The sequence below is a fragment of the Corvus hawaiiensis genome, chromosome 8 (genome assembly GCF_020740725.1).
Source record: "Corvus hawaiiensis isolate bCorHaw1 chromosome 8, bCorHaw1.pri.cur, whole genome shotgun sequence".
Classification (NCBI taxonomy): Eukaryota; Metazoa; Chordata; class Aves; order Passeriformes; family Corvidae; genus Corvus; species Corvus hawaiiensis.
In genome coordinates, this window is record NC_063220.1 from 18,911,965 (window position 1) to 18,931,775 (window position 19,811).

Here is a 19,811-nt window from a genome sequence, read left to right on the forward strand (position 1 = left end):
AGCTACCAAGGAAGAAACAAGTGTTGAAAAGAAAACAAAATAAGATCTCCAGGTTTTTTCAGCATTTTTCAAGGGTGCTGGGCAGAAAAAAAAAGGGAATCCAAGCTATTTTTTCCCCCAAGTTGCAGGTCATTTTTTTAAGATTTATGTCTGTGTCTGACATGACATGGGAAGGACTGCATGGCATAAGAAAACTGTCAGAACTAATCAGTCTTTAATTTCAGCCAGTATGGGGGAAGACACTTGAAACTGTAGCAGATTATTTTGAAAAAATAACAAATACATGCCTGAAAGTAACATGTATGTGTATTATTTACTTGGCTTAAGAACTATGGACTCAAAATGGTTGGTTGAACCATAGTTTGCATGTTAATTTGGTCTAATTTTGTTAACAGGTTGCATTTTTCTAGGTATGACATTTCTATAGCAATGTATTCTATATTCCATTACATATATAAATCTCTGCAGTCTATACAACCTTTTCACTTAAGTTTAGATGGGATATGAAATGTTGTATCACAAGACATGATGTCTTTCTAATGAACCTGATCTTAAGATTTTCACATGCTCAGAATTCCTATGAATTTCACTGGAAGTTCTTGTTGCTTGAGAACTGTAGGACTGACCTCCCTATAGAAGCCCATTTCATGTCATGTTCAGTGGGGTTGCTCTTTCAAAGCCTGCTGGAGGGGAAGGTAGGATGGCAGGAAAGCTCCTTTTGCAGAGCTATCTCTTACCACAATCTCTGGCCAATGTTTATCTAGAGACAAATTTGTCAAGAGAAGAGGGGAAACCTCTCCTTCTCTGCAAACCCATTTTGTCTGTTCTCCATGTGAAAGGTCTGGCTGTAGTCTTGGTAGGTGATGTATTTAATGCAGAACAGAAAGGTCGGTGTGTGGGCCTCGTTAGAGCAGCACTCCCCCTCCAGTGACGCTTGTGACGTGAAGGTGTGCAGGTTTTGGCTCATTGCATGCCTTGCATCTGGCCTTCAGCTGGTGTATCACCAACTCCATACAAAGCAGGCTGAGAGTCTGGCCTTATGGGTTTGTATTTATTTGTTGGCAGAAAGGATTGCCTCACTCCAAACATTTTTTTCCATTGCTGAATCTTGTGTCATGTGTATGCAATCTGTTGTTAACTGCCCTCCGTGTAGGAGTTCGGACCGCGAGTGTGATTATTGCCCTGACGGATGGAGAGCTGCAAGATGCTCAGTTTTATTATGCTGAACAAGAAGTAAGTCACTTCTGTGTTTGTCCAAACTAATTTATGTCAAACCTGTACACATTTACTGCTGGCTCCACTGATTATATAGCTTTGCACTTAATGGCAGTTCTTGTTTTTTTTAGGCCAACAGAGCCAGAAGCTTTGGAGCTATTGTTTATTGTGTTGGAGTGAAAGATTTCAATGAAACTCAGGTAACTTGCTTGCTTCCTCTTGTTGTGTTTTTCTGTTATACTACTGCACAAGTAAGGGCATCAGATGAAGGCATTTATTTAATTACTTGAGGCATAAATCATTTTGTGTCAGTGTGATGTCTTTTAACAAGTATGAAAGGGCCTGGTTTTGTTCACTGTAATTTTGTTTTCCTCATGATTTATGATTGTCTTTCTTTGCAGCTGTCAACGATTGCTGACAGCATTGATCATGTTTTTCCAGTTAAGGGAGGCTTTTATGCCCTAAGAGGAACCATTGATTCAGTAAGTTGGATATTCTGAAATGCAGTAAAGGGTGCCCTTTCCTGCATTAATAAAACATAGATGAAAATGGTTACCAAAAAATTTGCTTATCTAAATCTTTTAGATTCTGAAGAAGTCTTGCATTGAGATCCTAGCAGCTGAACCATCCAGTGTTTGTGCAGGAGGTAAGTTTCCACAAGAACAGTGTGTTAAGGCAAATGAATCACACTGATGAAATGTCAGTAACTACCTAATGTGGTATTGGAGACGAAGCCTGTGGTTGTGTTAGAGCATCCTCTCAGGCCATGGCTAAAGCCCTGCATGTTCCTTCTCAGCTTGAGAAAAACATTCTGACAATAAACATGCAGCTGCTGTGACTGAGTACCAGCTTGGAGAGTTGACAGAAGTAACAGCGAATTGGGGACACCACTTTTTAAAAAATCTGAGAGAGAGAGAAGAAAAGTAATGTAAAGCCAGACTGACAGAGATGTTTTAGGGTCTAAAGGAAATATCTCACAAATTTCTGGAAAGACTGCATTCCTGGGATCTGCTAAGACTTGTCAGCAGTTAGAACAAGATTTTGCAAAACACTTCCAGAAATGTAAGGTTTATTAAACCAAATATGATTTGCTGCATAGGCCAAGATACCTCTTGTGTTTTCTGAAATGCTAATGTTTTACTTGTCTGAAAGAACCATTTTTCTTTATGGTAAACATGAAGGATACCCAGAGGAGTTGTTGATAATTTCATGCCTTTCGTATCTAGTATATTTAACTTGGATTTGTTCTGGTTTATGTTAGCAATTCTCGTGCTGTGTTTGTATCTACTGTAGAAGCCATTGCAGCAGAGTAAGAGTGACACCATAAGTTTGCTGCAAGGTACAGTTTTCAGCATGGTTATTTAGCTCTAGTGTTAGTGTCTTGTGTTCATTCCCTTGTACACTGTAAAAAGGAGCACATAAAAAATGGCAATGATGCATGAAAGCTGACCTTGAAAACAGATAAAATATGAAACTCAGGAAAAATTTAGTATCACAGAAGAGAAATTGTTCACTCTTCATTTCCACATGTCAATCACTATATGATCTTACCCTGAATGTTTCAATTTAACATGAAACATCCTTGTGTCTCTTGAATTATTCCTAAGTATATTATTGTGGACTAGATGTAAAATCTCATCTGTAGAAAATTTAAAGGAATGATTGTACTTTTAAAAATATTGTGGAGTTGAATTAAAAAAAACAGTTTTAAAGCTTTGACATTTAAAGCTTTTTATCTCATAATGATACTTTCCTATTTTTGCCTAATTATTGTATACCTAACAATTTTTTGTGCAAAGCTTATTGCAAGATATCCTGTTAAACAAAAATTCATTTAGCTACATGAAAATGTGAGCATTCCAATAGGAAGGATTTCAGTAGTATTCTTTCAATTCTTTGCAACAATGTTAAGAATATTGGAAAGTTGAATTTGAAATAATTTTTTCAAATAGAATGTTGAAAATATCTTTATGGAGTATTTAAGAAAAAAATTCTGAAGAAAAAAATTTCTTTCAATAAAATTAATATATTTCAGCAAAAAGAGTAGAATTTCTTTTTTTTTTTTTTCCCAAAGGATAATGAGTTCAAGCCACTTCAATTTTTGCTAAGCTTGCTAGGTAACAACTTTATGACAAATGTGATTAAAATTACACAAGTACTCTTTAAAAATAGTTTGCCCTTACAAAAAGACCCCAAAAAATATTGTTGCCTTACTTGGATTTGTAGAAGTTTTTCATTGCCTTTGTGGGAAGCAAGATGAATATAAACTGGGCAGAATCAATTTCTGTGTGTTGCTGCTGATTCAGCAAGGTAGTGCTTTCACTTTAAGTGAAAGTGCTTTAAGTGAATTCTTTCCCACTAAATTCTGAGGTTTGCTCTGTCCCTGTTGTTCTGTTGACCAAGCAAGGGCTGGCACATGGTGAAGCTTTGCTGCCCAATCTCCACGTGCTTGAAGGTTTGTTTGTAGCAGCAGAGAGCTTGAAAATGGGAGGAAGCCAGAGCTGCAGCTCCACATGGTGTGCACTGTTTGTATACTGTTGTATTTAAAGTATTAAGGTCTTAAGCACTAAGAATCAGGCCTGTAATAGCATTTATTATTATCCTGTAAGCCACGGCTGAAATTACCTCCTGCAAGAGGTTTTATAGGATGAGGTTACAAATATTTACATTTGTGCTTAGATTTATTATCCTTTATTATCCCTCTTAATTCAACTTAGCTGGAGGTACATCTGTATAGCTGTGTGCACCACTGTCTCCTGGAAGGAATCCCCTGGGATTAAACTTTTTTCATGGTAGTGTGAATCCAGATCTTGAGTTCAGTTCATTGGAGAGTTAGCGTTACTCTATATGTAATGTGGTTTATTTTTTTAATGTGCTTAATTTGGACTTTACTTCATAGGCTTCACTATTTTTTTGCATTAACATCAGAATTTTTATGCATTTTCAATACAGGTAATTACTGATATAATTTACTGATAATGATTATTGTGTTAAGATACATAGCCACTGAAACCTACATCAAAACATATGTATACACTTGCATGGTGGATGTACCCACTGGCTGAAAATTAGAAGGTAACATTTTCTAGAAATTCACCATTCCTTGCCTTTTTGGGCTAGGAATGTTTGTTTGCCTGGTTGGTTTTTCAAATACATAATAGAAATTTGCATTTCAAAATGATGATTGAAAAATAATAGACCTCTGAAAAGAGTGCAGTATATTATCACATTCTCCAGCAAAGATATTTATCTGTTTACAGCCCTGAAATGTGTGTCTGTCCACACTTTTGTATGAAACTTACCTGAGTGAGGTGATAATTGGTTTAGCCTTTATTTAGCATTGCTGATAATTTTTGCAATTTGGTTTGAGATCATACAGGGTTTGTATGGCTCAGTGGAAACAAGTTATGATCAGGGCTTAAAGCAGGGTCTGAGCCACTCCTTTTAAGTGTTCTCGTAGTTACTACTGCACTGGTGATTACTGATGATCTTGGCTTCATTTTTGACTTGCCAGAGGTTTAGTAAAAGGCTAATGGAACAATTTCTGTGTGTTGACAATTCCAGTTGGGACTCTGGCTTTCTGTGACAAAGCTATCTGGCAAGTCAAGTTACAAATTGATCTCGTCGTATTGTGACAGCTATCTGATGTTTAATGCTTTTTGACCCTGCAAATTCATTGTCCCCATTGTGGAGCGGTGTAGTTGGGTCCTTCGTGTTCCCTCTGATTTAAAGTGACCAAGACATGCAGCCTGTAAGCAGGCTATCAGTGCAGCATCAGAGGTGCCTCATATCCCGTTTGACAGCATCATTGCTTTGATTATGCTTATGGTACGCAGATGTGATTGAAAGGTTTTGTTGGATGTGGCATCCTAGTGGCCACATCAACTACCAGGTGTGGATGAAAGCAGTCAGCTTCTCATCAGAGTCAGAGAAGCGGAGCCGACAGCACAGCCAGTGCACACCAGCCTCAATCTACCATCTCGCTGCCAGCGCTGCCCGGTTATTTCAGTGCTGACCTTTTTCCCTTCGCTGTCTTGTCAAAAGCTGCAATCTGTGATCTGACAGTAACTAAGGCAGAAAAGGACGCAGCCAGGGCCAGAGCACAAAATTAAATGGAATTAGCCATTTCAACAGACCATCATCCAGAGCACGCTAATGCTCCAGAGCAACCAAGGGGACAGGTTTCTGAACAGCAACAACAAACCCAGTACCAGCTGTTTACATTTCCCTGCAAGTCTGGTATATTGTCAGCTTGTGTTGGTGGACAGGTTACTGCCCAATCGCGTGTTCACAACTGACTGTGCAGAGTGGCCATCACAGTGAAAAGAACGGCGGGAGAGGTAAACTGTCCTGACAAGACTAAACTTCTAGGTGTAGCTTTTACCTTTGATGTCTTGTGTTGAAAGTTTCTTACTTGCTGCATCTTTTTAAAGACACTGAAACAGCTACCAAGTAAGCTTTTGTGATTGCTGCCTTTTAAGGCCATTAATTCATGAGAAGGGGAAGAAAAATTTAAGTACAGTTTTGTTTTAGCAAGCTTCTTCTAAAATATAAAATATAAAATTGAGATGGGGAAAAAAATTATCACCTTGGCTGGGTGTTTAAGCCATGGTGAATTGGACTGGCTACAAGCAAGTCTGGCAGTGTGTGGTCCCAGGCAGGTAGTTCTGGTGGGTGGGCAGAGGCCCAGCTGCCCTCAGGGCTGGTCATGACTCTCAGCTCTGCTGGCAAAAAAAGGGATGCTCATCAAGAATAATTCTCAGTATATCAGCTGGGTTAGATGTGGAATGGCTCAAGGCATGAATCTGACTAAGAGTAACTCAAGATTCTTATTGGAGTAAGAAGCAGATGAATCTGCCCTACAGTTCGTTTTCGTTTGTTTAAAGAAATGCCCACCACCCCCAGTGAGAGCCAGGATGTATAACCCTTCCCATTAAAGAGAGGCCAAATTCTGATGCTGGATTTGTGTATTTGGTTCTTGGTGTGCTCATTGAGATCTCAAATTTTATCATCTTTCTTTAGCAAGGTGCCTAAGCACATGTTTCATTTCAAAATTCACTCCAGTAGCTATTTTCTTTTCCTCCTCCCAAAATATCTTCTTTGATTCCCGTCTACCTTGTGGCTTTTGTCAGTTCAGAGCCCTGCTCTAGAGCAAGTTACCATGATGAAAACCAGAGTGTGAGAGGGAGGTTGCCTTTATAGGGATACAGGGGATCAGCAAGGGGACCAATGGATTACAGAGGGTCTGGGACAGACCAATGGGTTACAGAATGATCTGCATAGGGTATCCCAAAGGATTGTGGGTCTACCTTTCCTCGCCATGACCCAAAGTAGTTGCCTTTCCAGGGAGTCCTGCTGGGCAATTGCAAAATCTTTTATCTCAGCAGACATCCCTCCAGGGCAGTGGCTGGGCATATCCCACAGTGTGGATTTCCAGTGCTTGATTGTAATTTGTCGATGCCCTAGTCCAAATCACCTGGAGTTGTGTTAGACCTCAATGCAGTGAGAATGGCAATGAGCGAGTGGTTTATGGCAAAAAGCTGTCTGTACAGAAAAGTTAAAGCACCTCACATCTTTGTGCTAGCTTGCCTTGCAGTAGCTTGATGATGAAGGGCAGCAGATGAGGCTGAATGTATTTCAACCACCTTTGGGTCTCATGCAGCGTTATCCAATAATGATTCCTCCCTCCAAAGCATACAAATAACATGGCAGTGCCTTGTATGGAATGTTACTAAAAGCCAAATCTTACATTGCTAAAAATTGTGTACTGCTCCCCTCAATCCTACCAACATTGTTTTGCTCTCCTTTTTGGCATGTTCATCAAAGTATAAATGACGATGCATGTAGACTTCTTTGTGGTTTTACTTGCTACTAGTGGAGTACTGTATAATTTATTCATATTTTTCTATGTGAAACTTGAAGATTATGTGGTCCTGTGTTGTGCTGTTATTCCCCATGTATTGGGCTGGCCTCAGATGCTGCTCAGAGGCTGGTGTGAGAGCCTCTGAACAGCATCTGTGGAGGATTTGGTTAAAGTGGGAGATTCATGCGTGAAAGTGCAACTTCTGTGCTTTCCCTTGCTGTGTGCCAGGGATCTCAGCTGTCAGCTTGTGTGCAGTGTCAAAGGGAGTTTCAAAAGCGTGCTGGGGACAGAACAAATTTGTAACATGTCTCTCCACCTGCTTGCGTTAAAGGTATCACCTCTGTGGTCAGTGTAGTGGCCACAATAGCTTTCTGTGTACCAAGTTTCCCTTGCCACTTCCCTTCCTGGGGCATCTTGGGCCTAGTTTGGCAGTTCAGGCTTAACCTAGCAGAAAGGGGACTATGGCTCTGTGTTGGGCTTCACCTGGCTACAGTAAAAGGGAGGGAAGGATAGCAAACTGATGTGTTTGAGAGCTCCAAGGAGAAGTGTTAACTATGTAGGTTACTAAGGAATAACTTTAAAAGCTTGCTGGGGAGAAGCTGAGAAAACAAAGCCAGATTTCTTTCTACTTTTCTTCCTTGAGTTACCTTTTCTGTCTCTAACTGTACTGGGTATGGTGACACCAGGTGCTTTCATGATAGGCATAAACTCAGCAATCCTACCTCTACCTGTCTCTATCCCTTCCCTTCCCCTGCATGTTTCTAGTTCCAGTAGATGCTCAGCCAGGCATTACTGATCTCTCTGGCAATAAAGAGAGTTATTTTTTAGGTTTGTGAGTAAGCTCAGTGCACTGCAACATGATCAGTAGTGGAGGGCATGTGCTGTTGTCATCTCACTTGTTACAGAGATTTGGCTTTACTCAAGTGCAGAACTGCTCTGTGAGTAAAAAGGCTATTGGAATGTTTGCCAAAAAACCCAAACCTGATGATACTTCTCCTGCTTGAATGAACAAATCATAGTTCTTATCACAATAATGTCAAAAATCTCAGGTGCCTTCCCTATCAGGACTAAAGCAACAGAAGTGGTGGCAGGTTTCTCCTTGTGCCACTGGTGGTTTCAGCTGCTGGGGCAGGGATGTGGGAGAAGAGCACAAAGAAAACAGTGGTGCCTGGGTCCTTGGATATTCCCATGCAGAGCAGATTTTAGTGGGGCTATGCATGGACTTGGTGCATGGGCAGGAGCACTGTTTTTTCCCAAGGTTTGTACCAGATGCAAAACTTTCTCTCTGAGTCACAGGAGGTTTAGGAGGGGAGTTCTGTCTGTCAGCATCTGCCTGAACAGAGCTGCTGCTGAAAGCCTTGTGCCATCTGCCATGAAGATTAGGTGGAAGGACTGGTACTTGTGGTTAGCAAAGGTGTCTGCCCCAGAAACCGTGGAGGAACCATGAGATAACATCAGTTAAGTCAGACTTAGTTTTACTGTGGCACCTTTAAGGCTTTGCAGTTGTGTTACACTTGTTGGAGCTGATTTGAAACAAAGAGAAGTCTCTGAAGCCCTAATGCCACTTTTGGGCATTGCTGCTGAATAGAGGGAATGTCAGTGTGAATGCTTTATTTCAAGCATAGGGCAGAGAACAGCTACTGTCATGTTTTAATTCATGTCACTCTGAACAGAAATGCTTTATTTGAGTTATTTCTCATAAATCTTCTGTATTTTCACTTACAGAGTCCTTTCAAGTTGTGGTAAGAGGCAACGGCTTTTATCATGCAAGAAATATCGACCAGGTACTCTGCAGCTTCAAGCTCAATGACAGCCTCACGATCAGTAAGTTTGCAGGCTGGTGGATTGCAGTGACCCCTGTGGCTGTGTCACCTCACAGGACACAGGCCAGCTCTCATCCATGTTAAGGGGAGTCCTTGCAGCAGATGTGAGAGGGAGCTGGGGTAGAGGTGTGAACTCAAAAGAAGCTTAAAATTCATCATTCAATGCAGTGACCTGCGGGCATTGTGTTGTGAGGGCTCGCACGGGGCATGCTGCTGCACTGTGACCTTGGCACCGTTGTAGTGATGCACACGGGTGCTGCATACAGCAAGAGAGGACTGGGGATCAGGTTTTAAGATGGAAACTTAAAATTGCTTCCTATTCCCTTGTTCATCACCAGTAAAAAGAAATAGTGCTATCTTCATCCTCTGGTGGTGTTTTCAGAGTTTTTATTCACCAACTTAGAAGACAATTGCCATAAAGCCAGGCCTCCCAGGCATGCTCTGTTCCTCTCTGACACCAGGTGTTGGTCCCATTGCAGTGACTCTGTAACATGGAAACTCGCTGTCATTGCTGTGCTGAACAGGGTCCTTCATTTGCTGTCTCAGCAGCAAGGCAAAGGACTGAGTGGCCAAAAAAAAGATGGAATGTCCAGTTTCTCAGCAGTCCTCTCTCATTCCTGAGAAGCTGTGTGTGTCTGGCAGAGTGAAGCATGGTGTGGGGAGGGGAGCTCTGCTCCTCTTTCATATATGCTACCCTTGTGGCCTGAGCACAGTAGAGGCTTTCATATTCTGTCGTGGCCAGACTGGTGCCTTTCCTAGCAGTGAATTCATTTACCAGAGGGAGCACATGAATTGCTCCTTCATTTCCCATCCCAGTTGTCTATGTCGACACTGCAGTCAATCAGCTCTGGTGGTCTTGCATTTATGCCACTTACAGATATGCTTTAACCAGGATTTGGTTTTTGTGGTTTATCAGCTAGACAGACATTTTGCTTTTTCTTCCTTGTCCCCAATCATTAGCACCTTGACTGGACTTCACACAGTAAGTGCTGACCTGAGCCTGGAAATACACAGGAGGGAAACTTGTCTGATTCCGTTCCAACTCCATGCTGTGTTTTCCTTGGGTTAGGTTTTCAACAGCTGTTCTGATGACATGCTGATCTATGCTGGCTTTTTTTCCCCTCAGGCTGGCCCTAAAACATATCACTGATTTCCATGCCCTCATCTCTGCCAAGGCAGGGAAATTAGTTCTGTCTTCAGGTGTGCTTGAAGCATGAAGGAACAACTCTTACATCTGTTGTTGCTTGAGTTAATTTTTTTCCTAGATAAAAAGACTAAACAAGCCTCTAAAGTATAAATAAGATGGCAGCTTTTATCAGCCCATAACTCCCTTGGGTTTGCCTCTTGTAGACCAGTCTTTCTCCAGGCTGGCACCACAGTTGCTTTGCTGGCCATTCAGAGCTAAGCTATAGTCACTGGAGTGGTGTGTGTGCTCTTGTGCTTCAGCTTACACACTTTCGGTGGAGTGGCAGTGCAGGATTCCTGCTGGGCCTCCTGCCTGTATTCACAGGACTTGGCTTTCTGGATGTGACTTCTGAAAGCAACAGGATTAACACTGCTGATTCCTGGAGCAGTGGAGTCCAAGGAGGTGGGAAGACATGTATACCCTTGTGTTTGACTTTGCCTGCACCAAACCCTTAGAAGCATGGGCTGTTTACAGATGATGCTGCCACAGGGGGGAGGTTGGGTCCAGGAGAAGCAGCTAGTGCAGAGCAGGTCCTCATGCTAACATCAGTCATGGCCCCTCTGTGCCTGTTCCCTGTAAATGACCAACCATCACTTGGGTTTGGGTTTTTTTTGCCCCAGTTATTTTTCCATTTCAGCTCCACCCCTTCTCTCTCCTTCCTTTTTCCTGGGCTCAGACAGTGCAGCCTTGGAGTCTTTTCTCTGTGTGTTTGGACATAGGCTGACAAAAATTGAACCCTAAACTTTTGAGCCCTTGAGTAACTTGAGGGGTCAGAGTATTCAGTGTGAGTAGAGGTTGCATGTAATTTTATGATAGACATGATGAATAGATCTCAAAGCTGAATTCCAAATGCTGATCACTGCTGTCAGGAACAGAGATAAACTTCCAGTTCTTAGCTGTGATATCTCTAGCCTTATAGCATCATGTTGTCATCAATATGAATGGTTATTCTATACTTGGATTTGTACTCAGCACTATTGGGGAGTATTGGTACTTGCCAATATACTGAGTTCATCTGTGGCTGTCATTGGTGTCAGTGCTTCTCAAGGGGATGGCCTGCTTGGAACAACTTATTTTTTCACCCCTGATAGTTATAATAATTTCTTTTCAGATGAAAAGCCGACTTTTGTTCATGATACATACTTACTCTGCCCTGCCCCAGTGATAGAAGATGCTGGACAGTGAGTATTGCTTTCCAGCATGTGTCAAGAGAGAGTGGACTTCTGGGTGAGGATGTCATTACTGAGCCAAAGGCTCAGGATTTTGCCCAAAGTGTCAAGCTAATAAATTTGTGTGTGTGTGTCATATTGCAGCCATCTCCTTTGTGCCAAATCTTTTCCTAGTAGGAGCCACATAGCTCTATTTAATGTTGGGTCTTCAGCACAGTTTAACCAAAGGTCTTCTTGGACCATGGCCCCATTTCATAGAATCACAGAATGGTGATTCCTCTTCTCTTCCTATATCCTGTTTTTTCAGACCAAAAGCTAATTAAATTCAAGACAAACTTTTAATTTTGGTGGAAAGGAGATGCTTGATTCGAATTCCTTTGCTGCTATTGTGTATGTTGCTTCCTGTACTTAGCTCTGCTGTGTCTAGTGTTGATATTTTTCAGCCTTTTTAATCCTGTAGACTTCTGGGAGACATGGCACAATGTCTCCTTTTCCCTAGGTGATCTTGTGGGTGCTTAAATATTGTACTGGGGCTAAGAGTGAATGCCTCCCTCCCCTTCTGTATTTGTGGGTGAAGGAAATTAATTTGGTGAGGTTTTGTCATTTTTTTATTATCACTTAATTTTTTTTTTCTCCCTTGGACTCTTTCTCTGATATTGCAGAATGGCTAGGGAAGATTCTTCTTGAATTTCACTGGCATTTCAGTGTGTTTACCCTTCTTGGTCTCAGTGCAGGTGTTCTGGATTTGCTTGATACAAAAGAACACATTCTGACTCATTGGCAGAAGGGTTTCTTTAAATAAATAAAAAAGTCTTGAAGTTTCTCATGCTAACTCCAGTAGTATTGCTATTTTCTGAGGCATTCTGTTATGACTCACTGTCCTAGTGCCCTTAGCCCCAGATGGGATGGGGGTTTTTTAATAAAGAGCAAATGTCTCAGCTCAATAAAGGTAACATGAAAAGGGTGGCTCCTGGGCAGGGAGTCAAATGCAGGTAAGTGCCTGAGGGCATGAAAATGCCCTGACTCAACAGGATATGCTATCCATGCATGCTCATAAACCAGTGGCTAAAACAGAGTAAAGGTAACAATGGGTGTAAAGATGACACTAAAAATAAATGTATCTGTTTTGTGCTCTAGGGTGGTTTTCCTACAAGTCAGCATGAACAACGGGCTAACATTCATCTCCAGCTCTGTCAGCATCACCAGCACTCATTGTGTAAGTAATTCCAATGGGGCTTGACAGAGGAACCATGAGACCTTGGAAAGAAATGGTGGTTCTTAAGCAAAGCCTTCTTGAGTGAGCATGAGCTCTCTGCAGCTTCTGCATCACTGCTATTGACTGGATCCTAGCAGCTCTTGGGAAAATAACCAGGGCAACTCAAGATCAAATTGTTGTTGATGATGGATAGATCATGATAGATTTTCTGAGTAAAAAATTACAATAAAAGGCGCCCTGTCCATTCCTACACCAGGAGAGAGATCCTCAAAACTAGGATCTTATCAGAAGGACATCTGAGAAAATGATGGAAGGAGCACCAGGGAGCAACACTCTGAGCCTTGGGGTCTCTGATGGGATCTGGGGTGAAAGATACAACGGTTAGGACTTGTATCTGGAAAGGCCACAGAGGAAAAGGACAGTGATGCCTGTCCTGCATCACACAGTCAAAAAGACCAGGTGGAATGTAAGGGATAAACAGCTAGAAGTGATCCTTTATCAAAATCTGATTTTTGGAATCAAGTAAGCAGAATTAAGAAACTGACTAATAGATAAGCAGATGTGTTCCTTGCTGTGGTGTAAAAATAGGCAGTGCCTGTAGCTGGTGCAAGCAAGTACAGTAATTAAATATGTGACCTTGTGCTTGTGGTCTAAACCAAGTTGGCTGAAGTACCTGATAGCAGTTTGCATCAAACTTGAGCTTTATTGTTATTAGTGTCAAAAGGACTTTTATAGCCTATGCCAAATGCTGTCATATTGGTTTGTAATCATTGTTGGCCATTTTGACAGCTGAAGAACAGAAGGGCAGGAATGCAGATAGAGGTGACTGGAACTTGTAAATCTAATTTTCTGATGTTTTCAGCAATGAAGGTGGGAAATATCACACCAGAATGCTGGAACAGTCTGGGTTACAGGGACTCAATTAAGCAGAGATGTGTTTGCTTCTTTATGGGATTATTTCTATTTTGCCAAAACTTTCTTCCAAATTTTCCATACTGAGGACTGATATTTTCACATTTTACTCCACTCTTTTACCTCAGGTACAATAAAACCTTTCAAGTCTGCAGTGAAACACAAGTGTTAACTGGTGCATTTAGTTACCCATATGTAATCTATTTCTGATGAAGACTGAAGTCTCAGCCCTGGGTTCCTAAAGGCCAGAGCATGGATGAAGGAAGCTTTTCCTTTTGGTAGCCTTAGGATAAAAAAGAGGAATCCAATCTCCAGTCATGTCAATCTGACAGTTTTTGACCAGCCTCTTGCAGATTGAATGTGAAGGAGGCAGGAAGCCTGATTTGCAGCTGATACAAAAACAGTCTCACTCCTGTTGTGTTCCATAAGCAGGGAGGTTGGCAGTTCAGTTTCCAACTTTGTCTTAATTTCATGCATTTCACTCTTCTCGTTTTAGAGACTCCCTCCATTTCCTTTCCTCTCCTATTTCCTTTTCTGTGGTTGGCAGTCAGCTGGCCTGCTCAGCTCTCCTCCCCAGCTGGTCCTTCTGTCCTTTCTGTACAGTAAGTATCTTCCCTATAATCCAAAAGCCTCTGTGTGATCCCTGTGCTTATTTCTGTTCAGCTGCATGAAGTCTGCTATTTTCTTCTCAAAGTCCAGCTTCACTATGGTGCTTTGTATCATTAAAATCATTAAAAGAAGACTCTTTAGTTTCTTGCTGCCAGTAGCCCCTGAGCTAAGGCTGGCAAACGTCTCAGCAATTTGTATGTGCAGTCAGCACGGGAAAAACGATGCCTGGGAACAAAGACTACAAAACAAGGTGGTAATGTGTGTTTGGAGTAATAGTAGTAGTGGTACTGCATTGCCATACTGTGCTTGGATTTGTTTTTAAGGAGTGCAGCAATACTTCTTAAAGGTATGCTTGATTTTTACTCAGCCCTTTCTCAGCAAACTGACTTCACTGGGAATTCATTTCTCTTCAAGTATCTGCTTTCCAGATGCATTAGTTGTACATGGGGCCATGGGAGGACCAAAGAGGGGGGCTTAGCACTGAACTGCAGCTGGGTACTGTGTCCTCTAACAGGACTTGTTTTGAGCAGGGAGTCTGGCACATGTTGGAGCAGTCCAGCTGCTCCCTGGACGAATGAACATGAGCTAAATAGCATATCCTAAAACAAGTCAGTTTGTTGCATCTATGACAAAAAGCCACAGAGCAGTGCAGGGATGGTGATGCTGTGACACAGATATGGGATACTGGGTTACCTTCCTAAAAGCATGGAATAGGAGCTCTGTTTGTGTTAGTCCCATATTGAACATGTCAGTGCTGACAGCTCTAGGAACTGGCCTGAGAAAACTAGGTACCACCTAAGTCGGTCATCTGGGATCTCACTCAGACTTTGCAAAGCTCTTACCAGCTGGTACTTTCCACCCTCAGCCTTTTCATTGTCTGAGGGGAAAACAAATGCATTTAGAACAGTGAAGGGAATCCCTGTTGTAAGAAGAGGCTAAGCATCAGTTTCTGGTGTCATGGAAATTCAGCAGGTAGTTCCAGATTTAATAAGGTGAATCTCATGGACTTTATGGATATAGAAATCACTTTTGGAATTTGGTTTGTTTCCCTTATCCTCCCACTTATCCTTTGAAAATCTCTTACAGCTTCCTCTCTAGACAACTCTTTCCTCAGCCTGACTGACAGACCTTTCTTCAAGCTCTTTTCTCATCTTCCTAGCCCCAGGCTTTCCTTTAGTTTGCTGCTCAGTTTTGCCTGTCCCCTGATACCCCTGTTGCTGGCAAATTGAACCTCTTCTCAAATTTTGAAAATCTACCATTGAAGAGGTTTCTTTTCCCAAAAAATAGCTGAAACACCAGTGTTAATGTTAATATCCTTCCAGAACCCAGTACAGTCCAAGGATAGGACATGTCTCAGCATGCCACTGCCCACGTGAAACAAATGTTTACTTTCCAAAAGCCACATGCTCTGTATGTCCTGCAGGAATCAAGCAGCATATGAAAACCTGATTCCTGTAGTCATCAGAGCAATAGGGAATTAATATCTCTTCTGAATGCACTAACATGAAATGCTGCAAGTGCAAAGGATCCATCAAGATTACACAGAAAAATCAGAGCTGTGATTCTCTTTGATTGCCTAGTTGCTCTGAAAAGCTAATTTCAAGTGGTAACACTTGATTTATTTTTTTCCTAGTAATTTTAAATAAAATTTAGTTTTGATTTTGAAGGTATAGACCCTTAGCTCTGCATCCCCAGAGTTGCAGATAGATCAGTGAATAGAAGAATCAGAAATGTTTAAGATAATGATTACAGTATCTCATTAAAAGTAGGTAAAACAGCCCTAAGAAGCATACCAAGAACAAACAGCAGTATTGACTGGTTTGCGTAATCACTCAGGCAAAAGTTGTGTGAGCAGTTTGAGTCAAGAGGCAGCACAGGCAGGCTTGGGAGCTGATGCACTGAGCAAGTTGTGCTCTGTGCTATGATACTGACATGTGAACAGTTACCCATAATGTCTGAGCTCCAATATTCCCATTCTTTAAATATCAGCATTTGCATATTCTGCATCTCTAGGAATGAAGGGTTTTTCTGTACACCTGGGAGTCTGTGGTTATGTGCTTTGCAATGCCATTCAGACAGTACTAAGGGACTTACCAGCACAGAATGGGTTGTATACAAGTTTAACCTTCTTGAATCTAGTGGGCAATAAACATACCATAAATTCATACATAAATTATACACACTGCAAAGAGGAAATGCTTCTCTGGTTTTGTGACTTCAGATACTGATGTGATCCTAATGATAATAGTGATTGACTGCACAATCTACCCAAGACCTCATAGTGAGGGAAAGCTGACTCTAAATGTGTAACTTTAGGACTCCTGCCTTCTTTGAGACATACAAAGGTAACTGAGAAATTATCATCTTGCTTGCAGCTGACTGGGACCATCCTTTTCATTGCTCTTCTGATTCTCTTTCTGCTGCTGGCTCTGGCTCTTCTGTGGTGGTTTTGGCCCCTTTGCTGCACAGTGGTAAGTATAGTTTTTTCATTCTATTGACTTGGTTTCATCTATTCTCTGCCAAAGCACAGAGTTAAAGTGTTGGAGTGGGTGGTTAACCTTACTTAAGAAAAATGCTGCCATATTAATAAAGCCCTTACGCAACAATTTGCTTAAAGTGTTTGTTGAAGTTACTCTAGTCTGGGTTTTTGACTGTTTCAATGCCTATGTGATTTTTACATTGAATGAGAATTTTAAATAAGCTCATGGATGTGACTCAAGTTTCTGTAGGTATCAAGACCTCCTTTAGACCAGCTTTGAAACCTGCTGTATAAACGTGTAATGGAATTGATTTACTGATGTGTGCATAAGCTGTTACAGTCCTCTTTAAAGACAAGTTAGGGGTGTTTTTGCATTTTGTTGGTTGGGATTTCTTTAATTTATTCAGAGGAGCTGCAGATTCTGAGCAAATATCTTTGCATTAACTTGGTAGTTATATGGTATTTTTCAGGCAGAACTACCAGGGTTGCTTACTCTAGAGCACTCCCTGGCTAATCAAACAGTTCAATGCAAAGGATTTAGCATCTCATCTGGGTTATTTTATGCCTGCTGAAAAGGAGTGGGGCTGATGAGAGGATTGAATGTGGGGGAATGAAGCAGGGTGACTCATTTGTGATCTGGGCAAGAAATCAGAGAAGACATAGTGTTGAGATGGATGAACCCTACCATTGTCTCAGATTTCTCCATTGTTTGTTTATTCCAGGTGATCAAGGAGCCACCTCCACCACCGCCTCCAGAGCCTGTAAGTGTGTTATTTTTGAGCTGTGGCACTGTCTGCAGCCACTGTAGTGTGCTGTGCTGCCCAGGAATGTCAGCCGTGTAGGTGTCTTAATGATACCTTGAAGGCTGTGAGAGGAAGCCCTCTGGGTCAGGACAGTTATTTCTGCCTTCTGGCCTCTTTATGTACTGCTTCCATCCAGGGTAAAAACAGTTGCATAACTCAAAAATCCACAGACCAACAGTTCCTAGGGTATTTTGTTCTTTCTGCTCTGCATCAAACAGGTGTGTAAGCAAATTTTTGCTTCTCGAGCTGTGCTGACAGCTGTCCCTCCTCCAGTGAAGCTGCCATTGTTCTCAGCAGGAGTTTAGCCCAGATTGGCAGTAAGGAACAGTCTGGCAGCTGGAAAAAAGGACAGCAAAGGCCACATTCTTGTGGCTTTGCTGCAGGAGAGGAGACAAAAGCCTGCCGTGGCTGTGGCTCTTCTGCAGAGTGACCTTTGGAAGGACATTTAGCCTTTCTCCATTTAGGTTTTGAGCTGTTGGAGACAGGGTTGTATTTAGCTCTTTTGGGGACAGTAGCTCACTGACCCTGACCTCATCATTTCACCATACTAATTTCTTGAAAATAGTAGTAGTAAATAAAAGCACCTCCAGAGACAACTTATGCCTGCCTTAATTTCTCTCCTAGGCAGACAGTTAGATGATGAAAAATATTTGCCTAACCCACAAGAGAAGCTTATAGTTTACTGCTAACTTGCTGTAACTTGGTGTGAATGTAAGGAGGCAACCACAGCTGTTGTTTTGAGGTTGCTAGGGGCCACTGTTAATGTGTATGTGATCCTGTTACTTGTCCTGAACAGCAGTGCTGTGACAATTTAACTTCAGAATGCACACCAGAATTCATGCTGGGGTTAGTGTGATTAGCACTATCACAAAGCCTGCAGTTGCAGCCATGCTGCATTTGAAGGATGTTTCAGAGAGCATCACACCCCTGCAGAAGTTGCAGATGCTTTGCAATTTTAAATGCAATCAAAGAGAATGAACTGATCTAAGCCTCCAGGAATAACACAGAACGCAGATGTTATCCATTCCCTTTTCTTGGCCTTGTCTCCATCCAGTATGGATTGTCCTAATCGTGCATTGTAATAATTGTAACTGTGTAATGGATTTCATTATATTTAGATCTTGGCTCCCTAGGTATCGTGACCTGCCCTTTAGCTGATACAGTGTGATATTGCTACTGTTAAACTGAATATAGGTGTGTAAATGTTGTTCCAAAGCATGAGCATTAGATTTCTATGTGGTAGCTGTTAATGTTGTTTAGCTGTATGTTCAGTCTAGGGGACATTTGGTATAAATCCTTTATCAACTGGAAAAGTATCAGCTGTTACTATTGACTCTGTCCTGTTGGAGTCAGGCTTGCCAGCAGTAAGAGCTGTTAGATAGGAACACTTGAAATCTGCGTTACATTGCATGGAAGAGACAGAGGATCTCATATAATACTCAGGTTCACAGTGAAATCAAATATGAATGAATTTTAAATGCTGCTGTAGTTCACTGGGTACTGGTTTAGATGTGGCATGAAATGGGATGAAATTTGTGTACTTGTACTCTCAAAAAAAGCTAACTGAAACAGCACCAAACCCAACACCAAACCACAACACCTTCATTGTATGCTGATTTCCCCAATTTAGGATAAAAACAAAATAACAGGAACAAAATAAAAAGGTAAACCAAAGTCAAACCACAACCATAAAAAACCCAAACCCAAACTCCCCTTACTGCATAATGCAAATTTCAACTCTAGTCTTGCCTGGCCATACTAAAGAATTTATTGGAGGAACTGACCCATTGAACCCTAGCTGAGAGACCACATGTCACTGAATAACTTATGGAAATACCTTTCTCAAAGGCATAACCTAAGAGGTAAATACAAACAAACAAAAATTAAAGTCTGGTTTTAAAAAGCTATTATTGTCTTTTGGGCTCTTAATTCCTTTTACTTTCCAACAGAAACATGTAGGGCAATTTTGAGAAAATGCCATCTAGTCATGTAACAGTAATTTATGTCTCTCTATAGTATTAGGATTTCACTTGTTTTTTTTGTTTTTTTAATTAAAAAGTAAGTTAAAAAGTAATGTTTCTAGAAACATACCTGTGCTAATGAGGAGTAGCAGAGAACCCTGTGCATGGCCAGTCCAAGAGTGGCATGCACATCTGCATATCAGCATGAGGTACAGTCATCTGAGGAATGAAGAAAATACTGTAGGAGGCTTGTTGTGCCCTTTGCTCAGCTGTGTGTGTACTTGGAGAGTGTCAGGCTGTGACTTTCAGGTGCCTCAACTTAGTGTAATAATACAGAGTCTGAGAAATCCCAGTTACTTCTCTTGGCTCGAGATGTAAAGATGTCTTGCTAAACCAGAACTATTTGCCAGCTTTTAGTTAAGCAAGAACAGAAGAATGAACCTAAAGTTAATTCCTGATTCAGGCACTCACATGTTCCAGAAAAATAATCTTCAGTCTTTATAATTGCTCTGGTTCTGATCTCCCTGACAATTGTTAGATGCTTCTGTCTGAACTGTATTCCAAATTGTACAGCC

At 41.4% G+C, this 19,811-nt stretch overlaps 1 protein-coding gene across 1 annotated transcript in view; it reads left to right on the top strand.

Annotated features, from left to right (window-relative positions):
• The window catches only part of ANTXRL (ANTXR like), a 57,966-nt gene that overhangs the window by 15,294 nt on the left and 22,861 nt on the right, over positions 1 to 19,811 (top strand). Inside the window, exons 6-14 of the mRNA XM_048310722.1 lie at positions 1,154 to 1,233; positions 1,347 to 1,415; positions 1,617 to 1,697; positions 1,801 to 1,861; positions 8,804 to 8,902; positions 11,199 to 11,268; positions 12,394 to 12,472; positions 16,369 to 16,464; positions 17,195 to 17,233. Coding sequence (XP_048166679.1) covers positions 1,154 to 1,233; positions 1,347 to 1,415; positions 1,617 to 1,697; positions 1,801 to 1,861; positions 8,804 to 8,902; positions 11,199 to 11,268; positions 12,394 to 12,472; positions 16,369 to 16,464; positions 17,195 to 17,233 — 674 coding nt within the window. The remainder of the gene's footprint in view (positions 1 to 1,153; positions 1,234 to 1,346; positions 1,416 to 1,616; positions 1,698 to 1,800; positions 1,862 to 8,803; positions 8,903 to 11,198; positions 11,269 to 12,393; positions 12,473 to 16,368; positions 16,465 to 17,194; positions 17,234 to 19,811) is intronic.